Source organism: Bubalus bubalis, chromosome 9, assembly GCF_019923935.1.
Source record: "Bubalus bubalis isolate 160015118507 breed Murrah chromosome 9, NDDB_SH_1, whole genome shotgun sequence".
Lineage (NCBI taxonomy): Eukaryota > Metazoa > Chordata > Mammalia > Artiodactyla > Bovidae > Bubalus > Bubalus bubalis.
In genome coordinates, this window is record NC_059165.1 from 23,568,996 (window position 1) to 23,595,000 (window position 26,005).

Sequence of the window (26,005 nt, forward strand, 5' to 3'; positions counted from 1 at the left end):
AATCATTCTACTATACTCTAAGGACCCTGAGATAGGACTGTGAAATAGCCATTTTTGTGTCCCCGTTGCCATCATCACCACCACCTAATAATTAGTATCAAACCTTCAGTACAGTGATTTAATATGATATTTTGAATTGAATATGGATTTTTAGAATTTGCTCCTCAATATATTGAGAAACCTATATGCAGGTCAGGAAGCAACAGTTAGAACTGGACATGGAAAAACAGACTGGTTTTAAATAGGAAAAGGAGTACATCAAGGCTGTATATTGTCACCCTGCTTATTTAACTTATATGCAGAGTACATCATGAGAAACTCTGGGCTGGAAGAAGCACAAGCTGGAATCAAGATTGCCAGGAGAAATATCAATAACCTCAGATATGCAGATGATACCACCCTTATGGCAGAAAGTGAAGAGGAACTAAAAAGCCTCTTGAAAGTGAAAGAGGAGAGTGAAAAAGTTGGCTTAAAGCTCAGTATTCAGAAAACTAAGATCATGGCATCTGGTCCCATTACTTCGTGGCAAATAGATGGGGAAACAGTAGAAACAGTGTCAGACTTTATTTTTCTGGGCTCCAAAATCACTGCAGATGGTGACTGCAGCCATGAAATTAAAAGACGCTTACTCCTTGGAAGGAAAGTTATGACCAACCTAGATAGCATATTCAAAAGCAGAGACATTACTTTGCCAACAAAGGTCCATCTAGTCAAGGCTATTTTTTTCCAGTAGTCATGTATGGATGTGAGAGTTGGACTGTGAAGAAGGCTGAGCGCCAAAGAATTGATGCTTTTGAACTGTGGTGTTGGAGAAGACTCTTGAGAATCCCTTGGACTGCAAGGAGATTCAACCAGTCCATTCTAAAGATCAGTCCTGGGTGTTCTAAATGATGCTAAAGCTGAAACTCCAGTACTTTGGCCACCTCATGTGAAGAGTTGACTCCTTGGAAAAGACTCTGATGCTGGGAGCGATTGGGGGCAGGAGGAGAAGGGGATGACAGAGGATGAGATGGCTGGATGGCATCACAGACCCGATGGATGTGAGTTTGAGTGAACTCCGGGAGTTGGTGATGGACAGGGAGGCCTGGCGTGCTGCGATTCATGGGGTCGCAGAGTTGGACACGACTGAGCGACTGAACTGAACTGAACTGATTGTGTCTTTACATCTTAATTTTCAGTAGTCCTAAAATATAAAAGAAAAAGTGTTTGAATTTGGGGAGAGTTAAATTTATATTGAGGATATTTTTTAAATGCTATTTCTTCTTTTCCTTTAGTAGTACTCTGTTTTAGAGAAACTAGGTTATTTACTGCAGGAAGAATAAGACAGGGACACATTAGGGTCAGAATAGTAAAGAGCAATACCCACGCACTGCTTCTAGTTTTCCAACCATGTTCCAGTCTCTCTGAGGCCGAGAATTTGGTACCGCTCCAGACATACTTTGTTAAAAGAACCAGGAATGCTTCTGTTTTACGATCTTGGCTGTTCAGTCTGCTGCCCAATGTCATCCCCATGTAATCGTTCAGTTCAGTTCAGTTCAGTCGCTCAGTCGTGTCCGACTCCATGCGACCCCATGAATCGCAGCACGTTAAATTGTTCGGGTTAGCCTTCACAAGTCCTAAATGTATTGCTAGTTCCCTTTTTTTTTTTTGAGAGCCACAAATTAGTCTTTTTTTAATCAATATTGTATGATCTGTTTGATGTCAAACCATGCCAGCTGCTACCCACACCACCCCAAATAGTTCTTCCCAATTATTGTCTCTTCTGAGAGTCACCAGGCTGGAATTGATTCCTTCCACGGCAGACACCAAAATCCAGAGCCCAAGGCAACGCTCTGCCTCCCTTGTCAGCAGTCTTCCTTGTTACTAGTGACTTATGTCTATTTCTCTGCTTCATTTGTCCTGCTCATTTGGTGTCTGCACACAGCTGGTTCCTGTTTGCCCAGGTCTTACAAAACTGTCCTACATTTTGGTGTCTAAGACAGCCTGGGAACTAATTGTTCTGCATAGCTGATGCTGAACTTTAAACACCATCCCTCTGTGTGACCTGATTCTGACATCAGTTCTTGGGTGAACCTCCTCCTATGGATTGCTTCAGGGATATCAATTTTTCCATCTCTGCTTTTTTTTTTTTTAATTTAATTTTATTTTTAAACTTTACATAACTGTATTAGTTTTGCCAAATATCAAAATGAATCCGCCACAGGTATACATGTGTTCCCCATCCTGAACCCTCTTCCCTCCTCCCTTCCCATTCCATCCCTCTGGGTCGTCCCAGTGCACCAGCCCCAAGCATCCAGTATCGTGCATCGAACCTGGACTGGCAACTCATTTCATACATGGAACAGCCCTCCGCGTCGCTTCTCCTTTAAATCTTGTCGGGAAGGGACGGAGCTAGGGCCCAGGAAAGGAGGAGCGGCTTCTGTGGGCCACGCCCACGTGGGGGTCGCAGGCGCTGGAGACACCAGGAGCCGTTCTCCTCCTAATGCGCTCCGGAAACGCGACTGGGGACGGAATTACCACGTGAGGTTGACGTCATCGCCCCCGCGCCGGGTTGTCCTGACATGGCTTCCGTGGAGGTGGCTTAGGTGCTTTACGTCAGGTTTTGTACAGTTCGTGGTCTTCTCTCTACAGACTCCCTGGGCCTCGCCTCCGATTTCCCGATGTACCACAACAGTAGCCAGAAGAGGCACTGGACTTTCGCCAGCGAGGAGCAGCTGGCGCGGTTGCGGGCTGACGCCAACCGCAAATTCAAATGCAAAGCGGTGGCGAACGGGAAGGTGAGGGCTTGGGCTCTGTAAACTCTTGCCTGTCCCCCCCTCCCCCAGGACTTACCCCACACCTCCCTCCCGCCTCCTCGGCGCAGAGTGCGTTTATCCATCTAATCAACAGCGAGCACCTTGCCAGCTACAGTGGGTAACGAGACGGACAAGGCCGTCCATCCCCTCAGTCGAGCGGCAGACTGTATAGTCAGTAACAAGGCAAAGAAAACACTTTGTAGGATGCTAATGTACCGGGGGTAGGTTTCTCTTAGTGGCTGGTGTGGAGATGGGGAAAGGACTTTCCCAGCGGACAGAGCTACAGGTGCAAAGGCGGAGTTCAGAAATCGCAGAGCTGGTCTCTGGAACCCTCTTGATCGTGTGTGGCGGAAGCAGAGTGTTTGAAAGGTTGGAGAACACAGGCAGGGAACTTGTAAGCGGAAGTAAGTAGTTTGAACTCTGTGATGGAGAGATGGGAAACCTTAGATTCTAAATGGGAAATTAATCTTGTCAGATTCTGTTCTAGAAAGAGCTTTCTGGGAAGGATTGGATTGATTGGATGGGGCAGGGCAGAGGAAAGGGGATGAGACACCGTTAGCACAAACCAATTGACTACAGAAGGTTTGGACTATAGTCTGTCAGCCACGCCCTTCCAGTTTTACTTTTACCTGTAACTCTCGTTTACTTCATATCATTTTATTTTTGTGCTCTACAGAGTAGTACTTCCTTTGCTAAATTTTCAGTATTTGGCAACTGTTAGCTCATAATCCTCACAACTACCCCATGAGGTAGATACTGTTATTATCCTTGCATTACATCTGAGGACACTGAAGTACAGAGAGGTTGAATAACTTCTCAGGCTATATTGCTAGTAAGTGACAGAGCCAGGATTTGAACCCATGGAATCTGGTTTCAGCTGTCCTGTGAATCGCAATGCCATGCTCTCTCTATAAAATGAGCCCCACCTGTGTTAGTTTCCTAGGCCTGCCACAATACCATACACTAAGTGACTTAACACAGCAGAGATTTATTGTTTGAGTTCTGGAGGCTAGAGGTGTTTGTGGAGTAGTGCTCTCTACAACGTCTAGACCCTTTCCTCTTCAGCTTCTGGTAACCCCAGGTGTTTTTCTGCTAGTGGCAACCAACTCCAGCCTCTAGCTCCTTCTTTCCAGAGTGTTCTCCCTGTGTCTCTGTCTCTTTATATGTTCTTCTTACAAAGCTACCAGTCATATTGGATTAGAAGCCTTTTCTACTTCAGTAGGACCTCATCTTAACAAATTGTATCTGCAAAGACCTTATTTTCTCACATTGTGAGGTACTGGTGTTAGGACTCAACATACCTTTTTTGGCAGTTGTAATTAAACCAGTAGTGGCACCAAATAGATATTTTTGTTGTAAAATTGTAGTATTTATTAACCCTACAGTGTATTTTGTAGAAATTTTATAGAGATGCAGAAGAGGTAATATGTTAAGGGTCAGAATTATCCTTGAGACACTTGATTTTTACTTCAACCTCTGTGACTCAATAACCGACTGAGAAAGGGCTATTGAAAGTTTTCCAACCATTGATGGTTTCTTCCTTTTGATCTGTAAAAGCGACATCAAACTTGTGAACATATACACACGCTCCTCACGATTACTTATACCTTAGTGAGCAAATATTCAGCTGACATTCTGAGAAGTTATGCAATTGTGGCACAGTTTTAGTTTATTGAATATTTTTTAAAACTTATTTTTTTGAATATTAGCAATTCTGTAAAGAGAAAATTTGGTTAGAGATAAAAACTTAATTAAATCTGCACAGAGAAATATTAAGATTATCTAACTTATTAAACTTTTGTTCTAACTTTTGATCTAAAGATTCTTCCAAATGACCCCGTCTTTCTTGAGCCTCACGAAGAAATAACGCTCTGCAAATATTATGAGAAAAGATTATTGGAATTCTGTTCGGTGTTCAAGCCAGCAATGCCAAGATCTGTTGTGGTAAGCTTTAGTGGTAATGAGGTATAAATTCCTGTAGCTAACTTACAAGAGCTTATAAAGATTAATCTTATAAGCTAACTTATATCCTCTTATAAATATTTAACTCAATTCTCTATCCACTTTACACAAAAATGCACATTAGTTATATATATAATTTATGCATCAATATTGGTTGTCACATATTTTTCAATAAATGCATTAAATTATGAATTCTTACATTGTATCTTACACAGTGTTTCAAAACTCATTTCATGTCAAAAGAATTTTGAGGTCTGCTGGAAATGTCATGACATTCTCATTTTATAGGGAAAGAAAAAAATTACTTTCCCTCTGGGTTCTCATGTCTTTGTTTGGGATGTTTGTGTATGTGCTTGTGTGTTTCTATGTGTTTGTACTGTGATAGGGTATTGTTGAGGAAAAACAGGTAGTTAAAACTTTTTGGCTAAATGGATTTGTATATGCTGTCTCTGTCATTGTTTCTATCCTCTCTCTTTTTTAACTGGAGTATATTTGATTACAGTGTTATGTTTCAGCAAAGTGATTTAGTTATACATCATATATCTCGGAGAAGGAATGGCACCCCACTCCAGTACTCTTACCTGGAAAATCCCATGGACGGAGGAGCCTGGTAGGCTGCAGTCCATGGGGTCGCTAAGCGTTGGACACGACTGAGCAACTTCACTTTGACTTTTCACTTTTATGCATTGGAGAAGGAAATGGCAACCCACTCCAGTGTTCTTGCCTGGAGAATCCCAGGGACAGTGGAGCCTGGTGGGCTGCCGTCTATGGGTCGCACAGAGTCAGACACGACTAAAGCGACTTAGCAGCAGCAGCAACATACATATATCTGTTCTTTTTCACATTCTTTTCCCATATAGGTTATCGCAGAGTACTAACTAGAGTTTCCTGTGTTATACAGTAGGTTCTTGTTGTTTATCTATATACAGTAGTGTGTATACTTTAATCGTAACTTAATTTATCCCTCATCCCCCATCTTTCCCCTCTGTTAATCAAAAGTTTGTTTTCTAAGTCTGTGAGTCTGTTTCTGTTCTGTAAATAAGTTCATTTGTGTAATTTTTTAGATTCCACATAGAAGTGATATCATATGATATTTGTCTTTCTCTGACTTCACTTAGTATGTTAATCTTTAGGTCCATTCATGTTGCTACAAATGGAGTATTTGTTTTTTGTTCAGTTGCTAAGTCATGTGCAACTCTTTTGTGACTGCGTGAACTGTAGCCTGCCAGGCTCCTCTGTCCATGGGATTTTCCAGGCAAGAATACTGGAGTGGGTTGCCATTTTCTTCTCCAGGGGCTCTTCCTGACCCAGGAATTGAACCCACCTCTCTTATATCACTTATGTCTCTTATGTCTCCTTCATTGTCAGCTTGGTTCTTTACCACTGGGCCACCTGGCTATGGCTGAGTAATATTCCATTGTATACTGTACCACATATTCTTTTTAAATTCCTCTGTTGATAGACATTTGGATTGCTCCCATGTCTTAACTGTTGTAAATAGTGCTGCAGTGAGCATTGGGGTGTATGTATCTTTGAAGTATGGTTTTCTCCAGATATATGCCGAGGAATGGGATTGTTTATCATATGATAGCTCTGGTTTTAGTTTTTTAGAGCTGTCCATACCGTTCTCAAACTACCACACAATTGCACTCAACTCACATGCTAGTAAAGTAATGCTCAAAACTCTCCAAGCCAGGCTTCAGCAATACGTGAACCGGGAACTTCCAGATGTTCAAGCTGGTTTTAGAAAAGGCAGAGGAACCAGAAATCAAATTGCCAACATCTGCTAGGTCATCGAAAAAGCAAGAGAGTTCCAGAAAAACATCTATTTCTGCTTTATTGACTATGCCAAAGCCTTTGACTGTGTGGATCACAATAAACTGTGGAAAATTCTTCAAGAGATGGGAGTACAAGACCACCTGACCTGCCTCTTGAGAAACCTGTATGCAGGTCAGGAAGCAACAGTTAGAACTGGACATGGAACAAACGACTGGTTCCAAATAGGAAAAGGAGTCCATCAAGGCTGTATACTGTCACCCTGCTTATTTAACTTCTATGCAGAGTACATCATGAGAAACGCTGGACTGGAAGAAGCACAAACTGGAAGCAAGATTGCTGGGAGAAATATCAATAACTCAGATATGCAGATGACACCACCCTTATGCAGAAAGTGAAGAGGAACTAAAAAGCTTCTTGATGAAAGTGAAAGAGGAGAGTGAAAAAGTTGGCTTAAAGCTCAACATTCAGAAAATGAAGATCATAGCATCTGGTCCCATCACTTCATGGGAAATAGATGGGGAAACAGTGTCAGATTTTATTTTTGGGGGCTCCAAAATCACTGCAGATGGTGATTGCAGCCATGAAATTAAAAGACGCTTACTCCTTGGAAGGAAAGTTATGACCAACCTAGATGGCATATTGAAAAGCAGAGACATTACTTTGCCAACAAAGGTCTGTCTAGCCAAGGCTATGGTTTTCCTGTGGTCATGTATGGATGTGAGAGTTGGACTGTGAAGAAAGCTGAGCACTGAAGAATTGATGTTTTTGAACTGTGGTGTTGGAGAAGACTCCTGAGACTCCCTTGGACTGCAAGGAGATCCAACCAGTCCATTCTGAAGGAGATCAGCCCTGGGTGTTCTTTGGAGGGAATGAGGCTAAAGCTGAAGTTCCAGTACTTTGGCCACCTCATGCGAAGAGTTGACTCATTGGAAAAGACTCTGATGCTGGGAGGGATTGGGGGCAGGAGGAGAAGGGGACAACAGAGGATGAGATGGCTGGATGGCATCACCAACTCAATGGATGTGGGTTTGAGTGAACTCCGGGAGTTGGTGATGGACAGGGAGGCCTGGCAAGCTGCGATTCATGGGGTTGCAAAGAGTCGGACACGACTGAGTGACTGAACTGAAGTGATACTGTTCTCCACTGTGTCTGTACCATTTTACATTCTCAGCTGCAGTGTAGGAGGGTTCCCTTTTCTCCATACCCTCTCTAGCATGGATTTTTTGTAAAATTTTTGATGATGGCCATTCTGATGTGTGTTAATACCTCATTGTATTTTTGGTTTGCACTTTTCTAGTAATTAGCCATGCAGAGCATCTTTTCATGTGCTTTTTGGTCATCTGTATATGTTCTTAGGAGAAATATCTATATTATATCTTCTGCACATTTTTTGATTGGGTTTCTTTTTTTTTTTTTAATATTGAGCTACATGAGCTCTTTGTATATTTTAGAGATTAATCCTTTGTTGGTTCTTTGTTTGCAGTTCTCCCATTTTGAGGGTTGTCTTTTTGTTTTGTTTATAATTTCCTTTTCTGTGCAAAAACCTTTTAAGTTTAATTAGATCTCATTTGTTTATTTTCATTACCCTCGGAGGTGGATCCAAAAAGATACTGTTGTGATTTATGTCAAAGAGTATTGTGCCTTTGTTTTCCTCTAAGAGTTTTATGATGTCTGGTCTCACAGTTAGGTCTTTAATCCATTTGAGTTTATTTTTGTGTGTGGTGTTAGTGAGTGTTCTAATTTCATTCTTGTATAGGTAGCTGTTCAGTTTCCCCAGCAGCACTTATTGAAGAATGTCTTTTTTTCATTATATATTCTTGCCTCCTTTGTTGAGATTAACCATGAGTGCATGGGTTTATTTCTCTGCTTTCTATCCTGTTCCATTGATCTATGTGTCTGTTGGTTTGCCAGTGAAAGTTGCTCAGCTGTGTCTTGACTCTTTGTGACCCCATGTACTGTAAGTCCATGGAATTCTCCAGGCCAGGATACTGGAGTGGGTAGCCTTCCCTTCTCCAGGGGATCTTCCCAACCCAGGGATTGAACCCAGGTCTCCCACATTGTGGAATTCTTTACCAGCTAAGCCAGGAGGGAAGCCCAAGAGTACTGCAGTGGGATGCCTATCCCTTCTTCAGCAGATCTTCCTGACCCAGGAATCAAATCGGGGTCTTCTGCATTGCAGGCAGATTCTAATAGTTTGCCAGTACCATACTGTATTAATTACTGTATCTTAATAGTATAGTCATAAGTCAGGGAGCCTCATTCCTCCAGCTCTGTTTTTCTTTCTCAAGATTGGTATGGCTATTTGGGTCTTTGGCACCCCACTCCAGTACTCTTGCCTGGAAAATCCCATGGGCAGAGGAGCCTGGTAGGCTGCAGTCCATGGGGTCGCTAAGAGTCAGACATGACTGAGCGACTTCACTTTCACTTTTCACTTTCATGCATTGGAGAAGGAAATGGCAACCCACTCCAGTGTTCTTGCCTGGAGAATCCCAGGGACAGGGGAGCCTGGTGGGTTGCCATCTATAGGGTCGCACAGAGTTGGACATGACTGAAGCAACTTGGCGGCGGCGGCAGCAGCAGCAGCAGTGTTTCCATACAAATTTTAAGATTTTTTTTAGTTCTAGATTTACAAAAACTGCCATTGGTAATTTGATAGGGATTGCATTGAATCTGTAGATTACCTTGGTTAGTTATTTTGACAGTGTTGATTCTTTCAATCAGGAATATGGTAAATCTTTCCATCTGTTTTTGTCATCTTTGATTTCTTTCATCAGAGTATTACAGTTTTTAGAGTACAGGATTTCTGCCTCCTCAGGTGGGTTTATTCATAGGTATTTTATTCTTTTTGATGTGGTCAAAAATGGAATTGTTTCCTTAATATTTCTTTCTGATCTTTCATTTGTATATAGAAATGCAAGAGATTTCTGTGTATTAATTTTGTATCCTGCAACTGTATAGAATTCACTGATGAGCTCTGGTAGTTTTATGGTAACATCTTTAGGATTTTCAATGTTTAGTATAATGTCATCTGCCAACAGTAACAGTTTTGGTGTTTTTTTTCCTAATTTGGATTCCTTTTGTTTCCTTTTCTTCTCTGATTGCTGTGGTTAGGACTTCCAAAACTGTTGAGTAAGAACGTTGAGAGTGGACATCCTTGTCTTGTTTCTGATGATAGAGGAAATGCTTTCAGCTTTTCACTATTGAGCATGATGTTGCTGTGGGTTTGTCATATATGGCCTTTACTGTGTTGAGGTAGGTTCTTTTTGTGCACTTTCTGGAGAGTATTAATCAAATCAGTGTTGGATTTTCTCAGGTTTTTTCTGTGTCTATTGAGATGATCATATAGTTTTTATTCTTCATTTTGTTAATGCAGTATATCAGTCTAATTAATTTGTAGATATTGAAAAATATTTGTAGCCTAAGAAAAATGCCCCTTGATCACGGTGTATGACCATTTGGCTGGGCTCGGTCTTCATTGCTGCACAGGCTTTTCTCTAGTTGCAAGTGCACGGACTTATTGGGTGGCATCCCATGTTGCAGAGCACAGGCCTTAGGGCACGTGGGCTCAGTAGTTACGGATCGTGGACTCTACAGCACAGGCTCAGTAGTTGTGGCACGTGGGTTTAGTTGCTCCGCAGCATGTGGGTCTTCTCGGACCAGGGATTGAGCCTGTGTCTCCTGCATTAGCAGGTAGATTTACCAGCAGATTTACCACTGAGCCACCAAGGAAGTCCTCGTGAATGATCTTTCTAATGTATTGTTCAATTCAGTTTGGTAGTATTTTGTGGAGGATTTTTGCATCTATGTTCATGAGTGGTATTTTGTGGTATCAGTCTGGTTTTGGCATCTGGGTGATGGTGGCTTCATAGAATGAGTTTGGGAGTGTTTCTCCCTCTGCAGTTTTTGGAAGGGTTTCAGAAGGATGGGTGTTAACTAGTCTCTAAACTATTCCCTTTATCAGTAGTCTCCAACCTTTTTGGCACCAGGGACTGTTTTTGTGGAAGACGGTTTTTCAGTGGACTGGAGGGGTGGGGTGGGGCCGGTTTCGGGGTGATTTCGAGCACATTCCGTTTAGTGTGTGCTTCATTTCTGTTATTACTACAACAGCTCCACCTCAGACCATCAGCCATTGGCTCCCAGAGGCTGGGGACCCCTGCTCTAAAGGTTTCATTGCATTTACCCATGAAGCCATCTAGTCCTGGACTTTTGTTTGGGAGATTCTTAATCATAGTTTCTTTTTCAGTGCTTACAATTGGTCTGTCCATATTTTCCATTTCTTCCTAGTTCAGTTTTGGGAGATTTGCATTTCAAAGAATTTGTCCATTTCTTCTAGGTTGTTCGTTTTATTGGCACATAGTTGCTTATACAAGTCTCTTGTGATCCTTGGTATTTCCGTGGTATCCATTGTAACTTCTCCTTTTTCATTATTGATTTGAGCCCTCCCCTGTTTTTCTTGATGGGTTTGGCTAAAGGTTTGTCAATTTTGCTTATCTTTTCCAAGAACTAGCTTGTTTTTTTATTATTTTCTTCGTGTCTAATTTCATTTATTTCTGGCCTGATCTTTGTGATTTCTTTCTTTTTGCTAACTTTGGGTTTTATTTGCTCTTCTTTCTCTAGTTGCTTTAAGAGTAAGGTTAGGTTGTTTGAGATTTTTCTTATTTCCTGAGGTAAGACTGTATTTCTATAAACTTCGCTTGTATAACTGCTTTTACTGCATCCTAAAGATTTTGGATTGTCCTGCTTTGGTTTTCATTTGTTCCTAGGAATTTGATTTTCTCTTTGATTTCTTCAGCGATGCATTGGTTGTTTAGTAGCATATTATTTAGCCTCCAAGTGTTTGTGTTTTTCACAATTTTTTTCTTGTGGTTGATTTCTAATGTCATAGCATTGTGGTTGGAAAAGATGGTTGATGTGATTTCAGTTTTTTTAAATTTATCAAGCTTTGCTTTATGGGTTACCTGTGATCTGTCTGAGTGTACCCTGTACATTTGAATGTTTATTCTGCTGCTTTCAGATGAAATATTCAATAAATTTAAGTTAAACCCATCTGGTTTAATGTGTCATTTAAAGCCTGAGTTTCCTTATTGATTTTCTGTCTGGATGATCTGTCTCTTGATGTAAGTAGGGTGTTTAGTTCAGTTCAGTCATTCAGTCATGTCCAACTCTTTGCGACCCCATGAACCGCAGCAAGCCAGGCCTCCCTGTCTGTTACCAACTCCCAGAGTTCACCCAAACTCATGTCCATTGAGTCGGTGATGTCATCCAACCATCTCATCCTCTGTCATCCCCTTCTCCTCCTGCCTTCAATCTTTCCCAGCATCAGGGTCTTTTCAAATGAGTCAGCTCTTCACACCAGGTGGCCAAAGTATTGGAGTTTCAGCTTCAACATCAGTCCTTCCAATGAATACCCAGGACTGATCTCCTTTAGAATGGACTGGTTGGATCTCCTTGCACAGTCCAAGGGACTCTCAAGAGTCCTCTCCAGCACTTCAGTTCAAAAGCATCAGTTCTTCGGCACTCAGCTTTCTTTATAGTCCACCTCTCACATCCATACACGACCACTGGAAAAACCATAGCCTTGACTAGACGGACCTTTGTTGACAAAGTAATGTCTCTGCTTTTGAATATGCTGTCTAGGTTGTTTAAGTCCCCCACTATTATTGTGTTACCGCCCTTTTCTCCTTTTTTGGCTGTTAGCGTTTGCCTTGTATATTGAGGAGCTCCTGTGCAGGATGCACATGTATTTACAGTTGTTGTATCTTTGTGCATTGATCCCTTGATCATCATGTAGTGTCTTTTTAATCTATTGCAACAGTCTTTAGTCTGTTTGTCTGATATGAGCCTCAATACTCTAGCTTTCTTTTGATTGCCATTTTCATGGAATCTTTTTTCATTCCCTCACTTTCAGTTTGTATGTGTCCCTAGATCTGAAGTGGGGTCTCTTGTAGACAGTACATATATGGGTCTTGTTTCAGTCAGTCTGTGTCTTTTGGTTGGGGCATGTAATCCGTTTGCGTTTAAGGTAATTATCAATGTGCATGTTCTTATTGCCATTTTGTTCATTGTTATTTGTTTGGATTCCTTTTTGTGTGTGTGTATGTCATAGATTTTTGGTTTGCAGTTAGCATTGAGGATTTCATATATATAAAATTTGCTTTTGTCTCTAAGTTGCTTTTGTCTCTAAAAGTTGCTTTTGTCTCTAAGTCATGTCCTACTCTTGTGACCCCATGGACTATAGCCTGCCAGGCTCTTTTGCCCAAGAGATTTCCCCTGGCAAGAATACTGGAATGAGTTTCCATTTCCTTCCCTAAGGAATCTTCCCAACCCAGAGATTGAACCTGTGTCTCCTGCATTGGCAGATGGATTCTTCACCACTGAGCCACCATGGAAGTCTGTGTGTGTGTGTGTGTGTGTGTGTGTGTGTGTGTGTAAATGTACACTAGATTGTTTTAAGTTTCAGGTCTCTTAGTTTCGAATGCATTTTCAATATCCTGCATTTGTACTCTCCTCACAGTTGCTACTGTGTGTGTGGATGATTTCCTACCTTTACTGTATATATGCCTTTGCTGGTATATAAAAGCTTTCCCATTTGTAGTTTTCTTGTTTCTAGTTGTGGCCGTTTCTTTTCCACCTAGAGAATTTCCTTTGGCATTTGTTGTAAAACTGGTTTGGTGGTGCTAAATTCTCTTAGCTTTTGGTTATCTATAAAGCTTTTGATTTCTCCGTTGAATCTGAATGAGAGCCTTGCTGGGTAGAATTCTAATGTATTTTTTATTTGAGTTAAGGTATTGGTCATCTCTGTTGGTCCTTTGTATTTCCTCACTCTTTGTTAAACATTTCTTCTATCTTAATCTATGTCTCTTCTTTTTCTGAGTTCTTGGATCATCTGTCTCCACCATCCTTAATCTCAATTCTTACAGGTAGATTGTGCGTCTCCACTTCACTTATCCTACTGGGGTACTGTTTTGTTTTCCCATCTGGATATGTGTATTCTTGTTGATAGAAAATAAACAAATTTAAAAGCTGCAAGATTAAAAAAGGGATGCATATAAATTATTTTTTCCATATTATCTCACAGATTTGTTGTGAATATCAAATATGAAAGCCTTAAGTGAAAGTAGATCATACATTTTAAAGTTAAACTGAGTGAATAATCTATGACTCACAAAAGAATAAGCTCCTAGTAAATAATCTCCATTTTTAAAATTGATAAATGAAGTATATTGAAAATATAATCCAAAAGTATTCATAGTATTTTCTTTTTTTAATCAGACTTTTATCTGAGATCAGATTTATGTAAAATTTTAGATGTGCTTCCTTTCCATCTCCAGATTTGGTCCTAGTCTTTTCTGATAAGAAAGCTATAACATGAGGCAGTAGGTTTAAGTGATCTTTTCAGGTGAAGAAACTGAATCCTTGAATAAACTTCTTTGTGGAATTTGCCTTTATATAACTTATTTTTTATAACTGATAGTTTTGATGTTTGTTTCATGTAAAGTGCCCAAACTAAACTTCAGAAGTACTTAAAAAGAAATATATTTTTTCCATCCTAAAAATTTATTTCATTGGTTCTAGCCAAATGAAATAGTGGTTAAAAGTACAGGCAGACCTTGGTTGAAAACATCCCCGTTCCTTGTTAGATGTGTGACCTTGAGCAAGTCAGTTAACCTCATTGATATTCAGTTTCTTTATCTGTAGGGATAGCAGCACTTCACCACATTGTTATAAGAATTAAAATAAGGTGATAGTTTTGTACTTGGCACAAAATGTGGCACATGGGATGCAGTCAGTAAATGGTAGTTTCTGCTTCTGATGTTTGGTTTGGCAGCAGTGATCACAGTTAGATCACAGATCTAGAGTGGATTTAAAGAGAAGACTCATTGCTCTAACAGTATTATTCTATCAATATTTTATAAGATTGACTGGTTAAGCTTTGATCATTTGTATAAATTATACAAGTATATGTGTATACTTAGTCACTCAGTCGTGTCCAACTCTTTGTGACTCTGTGGACTGTAGCCCGCCATGCCCTCCTCCAGGGGATCTTCCCAACCCAGGGATCAAACCCGGGTTTCCTGCATTGCAGGCGGATTCTTCACCATCTGAGCCTCCAGGGAAGCCCATGAATACTGGAATGGGGAGCCTGTTGTATAAAACCACCATACAGTTTTTAATTGAAGTCAGTGACCACAAGAAGGCTAACCCAAAGTAGGTGCGGAAGGACAACAGAAGGTCTTTTGGCTGTGGTTTTTCTGTAGTAATTTATCGCAATTTATTTAGAGTTAAGAAAAAATAAGTTTTGGTATTTTTTACCAGTGACTTTTTTAAAGGAATGTTGCATAAATAAGCTTTTTTTTTTTTTTTTTTAATACAGAACAACTTGTATGTGTGAATAGGTTCTGATAATATGTTTATTTTTAATCTTAGGGTACAGCTTGTATGTATTTCAAGCGCTTTTATCTTAATAATTCAGTAATGGAATATCACCCCCGGATAATAATGTAAGTATAATTTATTGATTTTCACTTAATACTTTTTTACTATGTGACCATGTATGTGTGTGAAAATGACTTCCTAATAAAGGGTAATTTATACTTGTATTCTGTTCTGAACTTAAGATCGCTCCCACTAATTCTAATGACATCTGTACTGGCACTTGTCCAAATTCACATTCTATTTCTCTCAAATTAGCTACCCTAATATCTTTCTGTTAGTGGAACTTTTCTTCACTCAGTTTCTCTGAGAATCATTTACGGTAACTCCTCTTTCTCTACAAATTTACAAGTCCTATAGTTCCGTATTCATTTCACTTGAACAAAGATCTGTTGTTTCTGGTCTCTGCTAAGCACTGTGCTTATCATTAAAAATAAAGATGAAGTTAGTATGAGATGTAGCAAAGAACTTGCTGTCAATCATACTGTTCCTGTATACTTCTTCTTTTTTATTCCCATTTCTACCAGTCTTGGTCATGCCCCTGGTACATCCCATATTGGTTTTTCTGGTAATCTTTCTCAGTCTAAAATTTATGTAGCAGCCATGAGAGTTTAATAGATTTGTTCTTGAGGTAATAACCCTCTATTTAAATGCCCTTAGAGACTTCCACTGATGGCTTGTCATAATGTTTCTCTGATATAACTTTCTTCCCAGGCCCATATGTACTTACGTGTGTGCTTTTTTTTCCCCTCTTATTTGTTTTTCATGATGCTGAGTTCTCTTGCTCCTATTATTTTGTTTTCCCAGATATTTAGGCTGAACTGCCATTAAGTTAATAATTGAATGCTATGACACTATTATACAGTTCAACCTAAAACTTTAGTCACCTTATGAATAAAAAGATTAAACAGGAAACTTTTTTTTAACCAATTTCCAAAGATGTCTAGTATAGTCATTTGTGAATATTAGGCAGTTTTAGAACATACGTTTAGAAATATTTCATTATTTTATACATATTCCTCCCTTATTTTTTCCTCTAGGCTCACTTGTGCATTTTTGGCTTGCAAAGTAGATGAATTCAATGTATCTAGTCCACAGTTTGTTGGAAATCTGCGGGAGAGCCCTCTTGGACAAGAGAAAGCACTCGAACAGATTCTGGAATATGAACTGCTTCTTATACAGCAACTTAATTTCCACCTTATTGTCCACAATCCTTATAGACCCTTTGAGGGCTTTCTCATTGATTTAAAGGTAATCTTGCTGATGTAAAGTAAATTGGTAGAGTGAACTCCTTTGCTATTGTTAAAAGAATCAAAATTTTGCTATAATTTGTAATGATCCTAATGGGTTTAACTAAAATATGAGTTTGGCCTGGACTCCTAGGGCAATAGTTCTCAAACTTCAGTGTGCTTTAGTGCTTCAGAATCACCTGGAGGGCTTATAACTGAAATTGTCAGACTAGTCCCAGAGCTTCTGATTTAGTAGATTTGCAAATACCAGCCCAGGGACCCTAATGAAGACCATTGTGTCTTTATAGTAACACTTTTAAAGACTTAACTCTTCTAACTCAAGTATACTGTCTTGGATACAAAAGGCTTAATTTTAAACTAGAAGATTGCTAAGTGACTTCTATTTTTAGGACCTTGTGAACTAAAATCAATACATAAGCATCAAAAGTAACAGTAAATAAAATGTTTTGTCAGAACACTAACAAAAGCAACTAAAGCTGTTTCCGTCCTGAAGAAGGGCTTGAATAGTGTGAGTTAAGTAAACAGAAGTCACAAATTGGTTCATTCATCTTGAATAGCAAAATCTGGGTGCTTTCTGTATGCCAAACACTGTGCTTAAGGATTAGTCAAGAACTAGACAGGAACAGCCTCAACTTTATAGGCCTTATAGTCTCACGAGAAAGACAGTATCACATATTCAATGTGCTAAGTGTTAACAGAAGCGGAAATTCAGGGTGCTTTAGAAGGAGATGGCAGATTGAGAGGAAGAGGAGACAGTTCTGAGAAAGTGTAACAAGGTGAAATTCAAAGCAAGACTAGGGACTGGGGGGTAGAAGAGCATCCTGCTCAGAGACTTCTTTGGCAAAGGCCCAGACTTTAAAAACCATGGTACACTAAAGAACCTAAACAGAACTGAGAGAGAGATAGGGATGTCTGCCTGAGTGGAAGGCAGTCTAGACTGCAGAAGTAACGTTACAGATTTCAAACAGAGTGACAAGAAGCCAGTGAAGGGTTCAGGTCTGAAGAGTGGCATGATTAGGTTTGCAGCTTTAAACAACATGTTGGCAAGCTCATAGTCCGTACCGGGTGTTGATTGCACATCTGTACTATATGTCAGGCATAATAAGGAGAATGGATTCGAATGGATGAAGGGATCCCAGTAACAGTAGTTCAGGCAGAAGATGGTTGGTTTGACTCACGTGGTGGCACTGGCTACAGAGAGAGCTTCTTGGGCTTGGGATAGGCAGAGTTGGTAGAGCTTGAAGAATGATTGCATATAGAGTGAAGACAGTGAGAGAATCCCCCGTTTTCTGGCCTGAGCATATAGGTAGATGGTGGTACATTTATGATACAGGTAGATTGGGTCTGATACAGCTAGATTGTTTGTGATTGATACAGGTAGATTGTTGGTAGATGTTTATGTCTGGAGGTCAGAGAGATGGGTAGGCAGAAGGTATAGATTTGGGCATGATTGCCCCAGGAAGATTTCAAATGGATTGGTCATAAGGACTATTTAAAGGGTAGCTAGAGAAAAATAAGAAGACTGAAGAATATCCAGAGAGGTAGGACTTTTGGAGATGTAGAATGCTTTTATAATATGATCAGGGACAGCTCTCCAAACCTGCTCAGAATTCAGGCAAAGTAAAAAAGTTGACATTTGCTGGAGTTAGTGCCAAAGGTGATTTGTGATCTTGGTAAAATTAGTCTTTGTGGAGTGTGGAAGAAGAAAGCAGATTGGAGCTGGTTGGGGAATAAATCAAAGGTGAGAAAATATATCCATATCTTGGATTAAATTGCTTGTCTTTGAAGTGGAAAAAGAAGGTGGGATGATTGAAAAGATGGGGTGCAAGGGGACTGCTAGAAGAAAGGAACAGTTTTTTGTTGTGTTTTGTGTAAGAAACTGATGCAGAGAGGTAGTAAAACGTAACCGAATATATGTAGCTTGTATTTTCCTTTGGAGTGTGGTGAAAGGGCCTGACACGGGATTTCGAAGCAAGGTAGAAGAATTGGCTGTTTCTCTTAATGGAGGAAAAGAGGAAAACATAGGGAAGGATAATGTTATGCCTGGGGATCTGACTGTAGCAGGAAATAGTGTCTTTGTTATCAGCAAAGTTCATTTTCTGAGAGCAGTGAAGTTTCTGAGAATTATCAAAGACTTTGAGTCAGGTGGAAAGTGTTTAATCACCAAAAAAGGGGGAGAACACATTTTCAACGGAATATTATCATCATATCTAGGCAGTGTTGAGAGCCGTTTTGAGGTCAGTGAACTTGAATTTATATGAATATTTCCGGACCTCTTGGTTGTATTGTTTTCTTTAGCAGGACCCAGAAATCTGGGTACAGTTGTAAAGAAGGTTGGTTGAGTTTGACTGCTATTGACATTTTGCTGGAAATATGTTGGCAGCGTACTGGAGCAGGGAATTAAAGAGGAAAATCGGAACCAGTGGACACTGGTGAGTAGGAGCAAGTATAGGGATAAGGAACCAGAGGTTCTGAGGAGGAAGTCAGAGAACAGCTGTGAAGTATTGGGTCCTGGGAAAGGGAGCGCTGTGGTCAGAGCAGAATGTTGGGTTTGTAGTATCAGGGCAGGCATTTGGGGATAATGACAAGACCTGGGTCTGACTGCACAACTGACTCGGGCTGTTCTGTTTCAGACTATAAGATTTCTAACTGCTTTGGGACTTGAATGTGGATATCTGAAATATATCTGAGGGCTTAAGATTAGGGTTCATTAGGTAGAAATTGTTAGAAAATAGAGGACCATCAGGTGGCTCAGTGGTAAAGAATCTGCCTGCCAGTGCAGGAGAGGCAGGAGATGCAGGTTCGATCCCTGGGTCGGGGAGATCCCCTCGAGGAAGAAATGGCAACCCACTCCAGTGTTCTTGCCTGGGAAATTCCACGGACAGAGTAGCCTAGCAGGCTGCAGTTCATTGAGTGGCAAGAGAGTTGGACATGACTGAGCATTTACAAGGGATGGTTCATATATCTTAGGCATATATTAAATCATTCTATAATCAAACCAAGATTCATTTCCATTTACTTCCAAAAAGTAAATTTTTGGTAGAAAGAATTTTAAATCAAAAGGAAGTGGTGCTTTGGTTTCTAAATGTGGCTTACACGTATAAAAGTGGCTATACATATAAAAGTGTTCTGTGTTAAGCACTTTCTGGTTTATATAAATATTTTTGTCTTGTTATTACTCCATTAAACTCTCAGAAGTGATAACATTTGCAAACTCTCTTTCTAGACTCGCTATCCCCTGTTGGAGAATCCAGAGATTTTGAGGAAAACAGCTGATGACTTTCTTAATAGAGTTGCATTGACGGATGCTCACCTTTTATACACACCTTCCCAGATTGCTCTGACTGCCATTTTATCGAGTGCATCCAGAGCAGGAATTACTATGGAAAGGTATTGTTTTGTGTTTTAACTTCGATCAGACTCAGTCCCTCAGTTTATTCCTTCCTGGAGTCCCAGGTTTTTAAGTAAGGTTCACTTTGTGACTGCAGTCTTTCATGTTCTTATGCTTGAGCATCGGTGAGGACAACTGAGGGAAGACTTGGAAGCACCTTTTAAGGAAATATTTAAAAATTGAGTAAGATATTTTTGAGCTAAAATGATCCATTTATGATCAAAGTAGAATTAAATCTACTGTTAACAAAAGATTGATAACAGCTATCAATATATGGCAAATTTAGAAGTTTTGTGAACTGGTAAGCAGTGTGAGTGCAACGAATACATCTGCCTTGTTTTATTCATTAATCTCCATGGATGGCACATGGAATCCAGTCAAGACTTGTCGAGTGAGGGATGCTTTAGAGAATGTCCAAATGAGTCTCAGTGAGCTGTAGATGGTAATAGCTGATACACAAGTGCACACTGAGAACTGAGTTCTGTGATAAGCACTTTACATGAATTAAATTCACGTGATTCTTACAGTAATATCTTGTACAGAGGTTAACTAGATACTTATTGTATTCATTTATAATTAACTAAAGCCCAGGCAAGTAGTAAGTTAGACTTTTTAAACTTTCACATTTAATTTCTTTATACCTTTGAACTTCTGCTTGATTCATTCCTAAAATAGCTGAGGAAGAAAGATGATAAAACTTTCGAAATTTAAACTTTTCTATGTTTGTAATCCCTTGTCTGTAATTTCAAAATCCATTGATAAGGTGGCAGGAAACATGAACAGATGTGATTTAGTCTTTATTCAACTGAATGGGAATATTTATAAGTTTCCTTGCATAGCTATTAATATAACTGATTACAGGATACAGCCCCAGAGACATTGGGGCAGTGTGTATATACTCTGAAATATTTCACATTTCACGGTATATACACGTTAGCTTTCTAAAACATGAATAATTCTGAATTTCAAAACAAATCCAAGATAAGGGATTGTGGGTTTATATTTTGTTTAATTTATGGTATCCCTCTTCTCTATAAACAGAAGTCATCAATTGTATATTAATATATACATTTAATCCCAAAGTGATCTATACCTTCATTTATTTACTAAGCAAACCTTTGTGGAAGTTTTTCCTCCCCCCAGATTGCCTTCTATATATCATGCACTCTACTGTAGAAACTTAAGACTGAAAAGCTATCCTTGCTCTAGTTAGGAAGGACAGCCATACAAATTGATACTATGGATTTTGCAAATGTGGAGCTTCCATAGTGTAAGTGAAGAAAGTCATTTCCACAATTCAGATAACCAGTTGTTTGCTTAATCTGTTTAAGCATTGTGTCTTACACAGTTTATATGCTAATTTTTCAGTGGTAAGATTGTTCTTGTATCAGTAGAGAAGGATGAAGGATCCTAAGGTCTAAAGTAGAGTTTATTTCATCTTAGAAGTTTGGTTATAATTTCAGGCAGGTGAAGGTGAAATTATAGTACCTTGAAAGTTTATAGTGTTAGTTACTCAGTCTTGTCCAACTCTTTGGAACCCCTTGGACTGTAGCCCACCAGGTTCCTCTGTCCATGGAATTTTCCAGGCAAGAATACTAGAGTGGGTAGCCATTCCCTTCTCCAGGAGATCTTCCCAGTCCAGGGATTGAACCCCATCTCCTGCATTGCAGGCAGATTCTTTACCATCTGAGCCACCAGGGAAGCCCCATAGTACCTTGGGCTCACTACAAATTAAATACACTTTCGTTGCATTCCCAGAGACTAGACATTTGGGCATTTTTACCTTTGAGAAAATGTTCTCAAATAATTTTTAACTTCTGACTTCCTTTCCAACTTTTGGGATACATGGAAATTTCTTTTATGTTGATTACTGATTTCAAAAGGGGGAAGCCTTTGTGCTGTTGTTATATTCTGAATGATGTTTTAAGATAATTACTTACGGAATATTCTGTTGTTGGTTTGGGGTTTCTTCTTTTTCATTGGATTTAGAGCTTTACTTCACATCTCCTAGTTTGACTTTTTAGGTAATGAAAAGAAACAAAAAAAGACAGCAGAAGCGTGCAAGGAAAAGGGAAAAAACTAATTGCTACTTTGAATTACTGAAAACTAGAAATGTATTTGCTGTTAAGGGAGTTACTGATTTCCGTATTTAAAATGAATTCTCACACTGGATGAAGACAATATAATAGCAAAAGTAGTTATCAAAATGTTGTAATAGAATTTAAATAATTTTGATAGTTTAAAAGACATATAGCAACAAAATTTCTTTAAAAATTGTCCTAAATTTTGTAACTTTATTTCACCTAAGAGAAAAATTAACAGTTTTTATTACATTTATGTTTGAAAGATTATTCTCAAAGGTTACTTTGGGAATCTGTTCACTTGGGCTGTTATTAATTATAGATCAAGTTCAAGTATATAAAACCTCAGAATGGCTAAAAATATAAATATAGAAATACTATCATTGGTTCCAGGAAAACAGTTAACTGAGCTTTATGTCCAATTAAGGAATACTATTGGGTTGGCCAAAAGGCTCTTTCAAGTTTTTCCTAAGATGTCCCTTGATGAAGAAAAGAACATGAAGAAAAATAATTTATGATGTCATATTTTCTCAATGTGTGCAATAGATTAAAACATTTTTTTCCCTCTCTTTTCCAGTTATTTATCAGAAAGTCTGATGCTCAAGGAGAACAGAACTTCCTTGTCCCAATTACTAGATATAATGAAAAGTAAGTAAAACAGAACGCTTTATAAAATGTTCTTCTATCACAGAGCTACTTTGTAAATAAATAACTTACTGGTATTTTAACTTGAAATTACAAGTTATTGTTTAGATTTACTTATTATTGTATCATGAAGGTGAAGAACAAATAGAAGGCACACGAAGTAGTTTTTACACATAACTTTTTAGGAAAGTGAAAAATATTGAGATTCACAAAGGGTTGAGATTCAAAACAAGGCCCTTTTAAAGTGTATGCAAATATGATGAGCACTAAAAAAGGTCTTAGGGAACTAAAGGCTAATTAAATTTGAAACTTCTATTTTGTAGATAAATTAGCTTTGATTAGTTAATGTGTGCCTAGTCACTTCCTCACCTGATATTACAAAAGCCATGATTCTTAACGGGGTGAATTTTCTTTTTTCCCGTCTATGAACATTCTTGGTTGTTACCACTTTGGGGTGGGGTGTTTGTGGCTGCTACCATCTAGTATGGAGGTAAGGGTGCTGCTGTACATTTCAGAACTCACAGTACAGCCCCTTGATAGGCTGAAAAGTGGCTCCCCAAAGATAGCCACGTCATAATCCCTGGAAACTGAATGTGGTTGCTTTATATGGTAAAAAAAAAGGGGGGGGCGGGGGCTTGCAGATTTGATCAAGTTAAGGACATTATCTTGTATTATCCAGATAGAGCCTAAATATAATCACAAGTGTCCCTATTAGAGGAAGGCAAAGGAGGTATGACAGAGAAGGCAATGTAAAGACAGAATAGAGAGATTTGAAGATGCCAGCCCTAAACATTGGAGTAATGTAGCCACAAGCTGAGGAATGCTGCCAGCCACCAGAAAGGCGGGAACAGAAGCCCCCAGAGAAACCCCTGTGCCAGTGTCTGTGCTTTGGCCCAGTGAAACTGATTTCAGACTCGTGGGCTTCAGAACTGTCTGGGAATCCATCCTGTGATTTTAACAAGCCTTACTAAGTTTGTGGTAATTTTTAATAGCAGCCTTAGGAAACTAACACAGCACTTCATGACAAAGACTCATCTGGCCCAAACTGCTGTCAATACTGTCGATGCTGAGAAACACTGTCTTGAGGGTTTGGGTTTTTGTGTGTGTTTTTTCCCTTTAACTTTTTAAAAATATATTTGGGTTAGTTTCAGGTGTATGTCGAAGTGATTCAGTTATATATATATGTGTGTGTACATATATATTTTTTTCAGATTCTTTTCCATTATAGGTTATTACAAGATACTAAATATAGATAGTTCACTTAGCTGTACGTTAGGTTGAGTTGAGTTAGAACCGCCACCTAACTTACTGGCTAGGTTAGCCAGTCCTCTCCGTTTTCATTCTTGCCTGTGTCACACTGCATGCTCAGGGCTGCTGGGCTATTCTTTAGAGTTAAAATCAGTGTTTCCAAACCGTTTGTGCCAGTTGTCCTTGTTAATAAAATCTGTAATTTAAATACTGAAATATGAGATTGCAGATCTTGATCTTGGATGATGGAGTACTTACATCTTTTATGTTTCAAAAGTCAAGATGCTTCAGACTATGTAAGTTCTTTGCTGGAAATGTTCTTGAGGGCTTCTCTGAGAAAAATGAATTTGTGATTTAAGAATCATAAAACTGTAGGTTTTCAGTTTTACCACTAGAGGGTTCACTTCCAAAGCTAATTGTGATTTGGCCATAGACACAAGGATCAGGGAATTTAGTAGATGTGGCACCCCACTCCAGTACTCTCACCTGGAAAATCCCATGGACGGAGGAGCCTGGTGGGCTGCAGTCCATGGGGTCGCAAAGAGTCGGACACGACTGAGCAACTTCACTTTGGCTTTTCACTTTCATGCATTGGAGAAGGAAATGGCAGCCCACTCCAGTGTTCTTGCCTGGAGAATCCCAGGGACGGGGGAGCCTGGTGGGCTGCCATCTATGGGGTCGCACAGAGTCGGACACGACTGAAGTGACTTAGCAGCAGTAGCAGAGATCTTAAAGGTAACTCACTGTGCTGTGTGTATACACGTGACAGTTTTGTTAGTGATTCTCTCAGTAGCTGTATTTTACTCCACTTGTTTTACTATAAGAATAGCTCTTGTTAACACTCAGAGCTTTAATGATATTAAGATATCTTATTCATAATTTTTCACACACAGATACTGTCCTTAGGGTGTTGTCACAAGTATTAATTTAATTGAAAACACTGCTTTACTTGCATTATGAAATAAGTCAGTCACTTGGAGCACATGGCTGACTAACAACAAGCCCTGAATCTCTCATTCCCCTAATAAATCTTGTGGTTTATGGTCTTTGGTTTATTGTAGTTGAATTAAATATAGACTAGGTAGAGGATGTTTCCGCGATTTTAAAGTCACTGAATTTTTTAGCTTAATGAGGACATTTTTGTTTTCTTGGTGATACTTCATTGTCTAAGTTTTCCATTTTGTTAAAGCAAAGGATGGCTGACGTGTTTTTACTAAGCATCCTACCTTCATTATCAATTATGTAATAACGGCTTTCTTTGTAAATAAGTATACTCAGCCCTCCATCTATCTGTAGGATAGAATGTTATGAATATGGTTGGTGGCAGGGGACAAAGCATGTCTTTACTAAATCATGTAGGGCTTTTTTAACAGCCTGTAAAACTTGAGCAAAAAGTAACCATGGTTAAGATTGGAAAAAAAAATACTAGTATAGCAGGTTTACCTTTTTGCTGTACATGATGTGGGCTAAGCAGCAGATGGCTATAATGACTTGAACGAGAAGTATGGTGGCCATTGGATTTTAATGTGGAACAATATTAATATTGAGAATAATCACATTTCAGGAGTGTTTTTGGTTCCCAAAACTAGATGGGAAATTATTTAACCACCTTATGGGAACAGGGCTTTTTATTACCTGGTTTAAATCCTTTTTTTAATCTCCACATAGGCATGAGGAACTTGGTAAAAAAATACGAACCACCCAGACCTGAAGAAGTTGCTGCTCTGAAACAGAAGCTGGAGAGGTGTCACTCTGCTGAGCTTGCACTTAATGTAGTTACGTAAGTAGATGTGAGACTGCCATTTAAGAATAGAGTTGTTACTGTGTCCAGCTAGTCTTTTGGAGAGGGCAATGGCACCCCACTCCAGTACTTTTGCCTAGAAAATCCCATGGACGGAGGAGCCTGGTAGGCTGCAGTCCATGGGGTCGCTAGAGTCGGACATGACTGAGCGACTTCACTTTCATGCATTGGAGAAGGAAATGGCAACCCACTCCAGTGTGCTTGCCTAGAGAATCCCAGGGACGGGGAAGCCTGGTGGGCTACCGTCTATGGGGTCGCACAGAGTCGGACACGACTGAAGCGACTTAGCAGCAGCAGCAGCTAGTCTTTAAAGGGAATTATTTAACTGGTAAGTTTTGTTCATGTGGGGAAGACTGACTTACCCCAAATCTGCTTTTTTTTTTGAGTGGAGATTTCTAATAGGATTAAACACGACATAATAAATTATTTTGAGTTTGAGTTTCAAGAGTATATTCTTCTGCTCTGACTGACGTGTCCTTCAGCTTGCAGGCCCTGTCCTGTTATTCCTTGTGGGATCCATGGGGCAAAGTCTTCCTAGGGAATTCCTGAACCTACTTCTTGCCTTTTTAATCTTTGGGTTTTTTTGTGATCTGGTTATCTCTTCTGAAGAGTAAGTGCAC

The 26,005-nt window shown here is 39.5% G+C and overlaps 1 protein-coding gene across 9 annotated transcripts in view; it reads left to right on the forward strand.

The window, feature by feature from the left end:
• The window catches only part of CCNH (cyclin H), a 126,153-nt gene that overhangs the window by 96,681 nt on the left and 3,467 nt on the right, over nucleotides 1-26,005 (forward strand). For 8 of the 9 annotated variants that reach the window (XM_044947324.2, XM_006080223.4, XM_006080225.4 and 5 more), the window contains 7 exons: nucleotides 2,632-2,777; nucleotides 4,617-4,739; nucleotides 14,964-15,037; nucleotides 16,010-16,220; nucleotides 19,446-19,609; nucleotides 22,269-22,339; nucleotides 25,253-25,364. In XM_044947324.2, the coding sequence (XP_044803259.1) occupies nucleotides 2,661-2,777; nucleotides 4,617-4,739; nucleotides 14,964-15,037; nucleotides 16,010-16,220; nucleotides 19,446-19,609; nucleotides 22,269-22,339; nucleotides 25,253-25,364 (872 nt within the window). In that variant the 5' untranslated portion in view covers nucleotides 2,632-2,660. Of the gene's footprint in view, nucleotides 1-2,531; nucleotides 2,778-4,616; nucleotides 4,740-14,963; nucleotides 15,038-16,009; nucleotides 16,221-19,445; nucleotides 19,610-22,268; nucleotides 22,340-25,252; nucleotides 25,365-26,005 lie in introns of those variants that run through there. The other variant, XM_006080222.4, reaches the window with a different exon arrangement.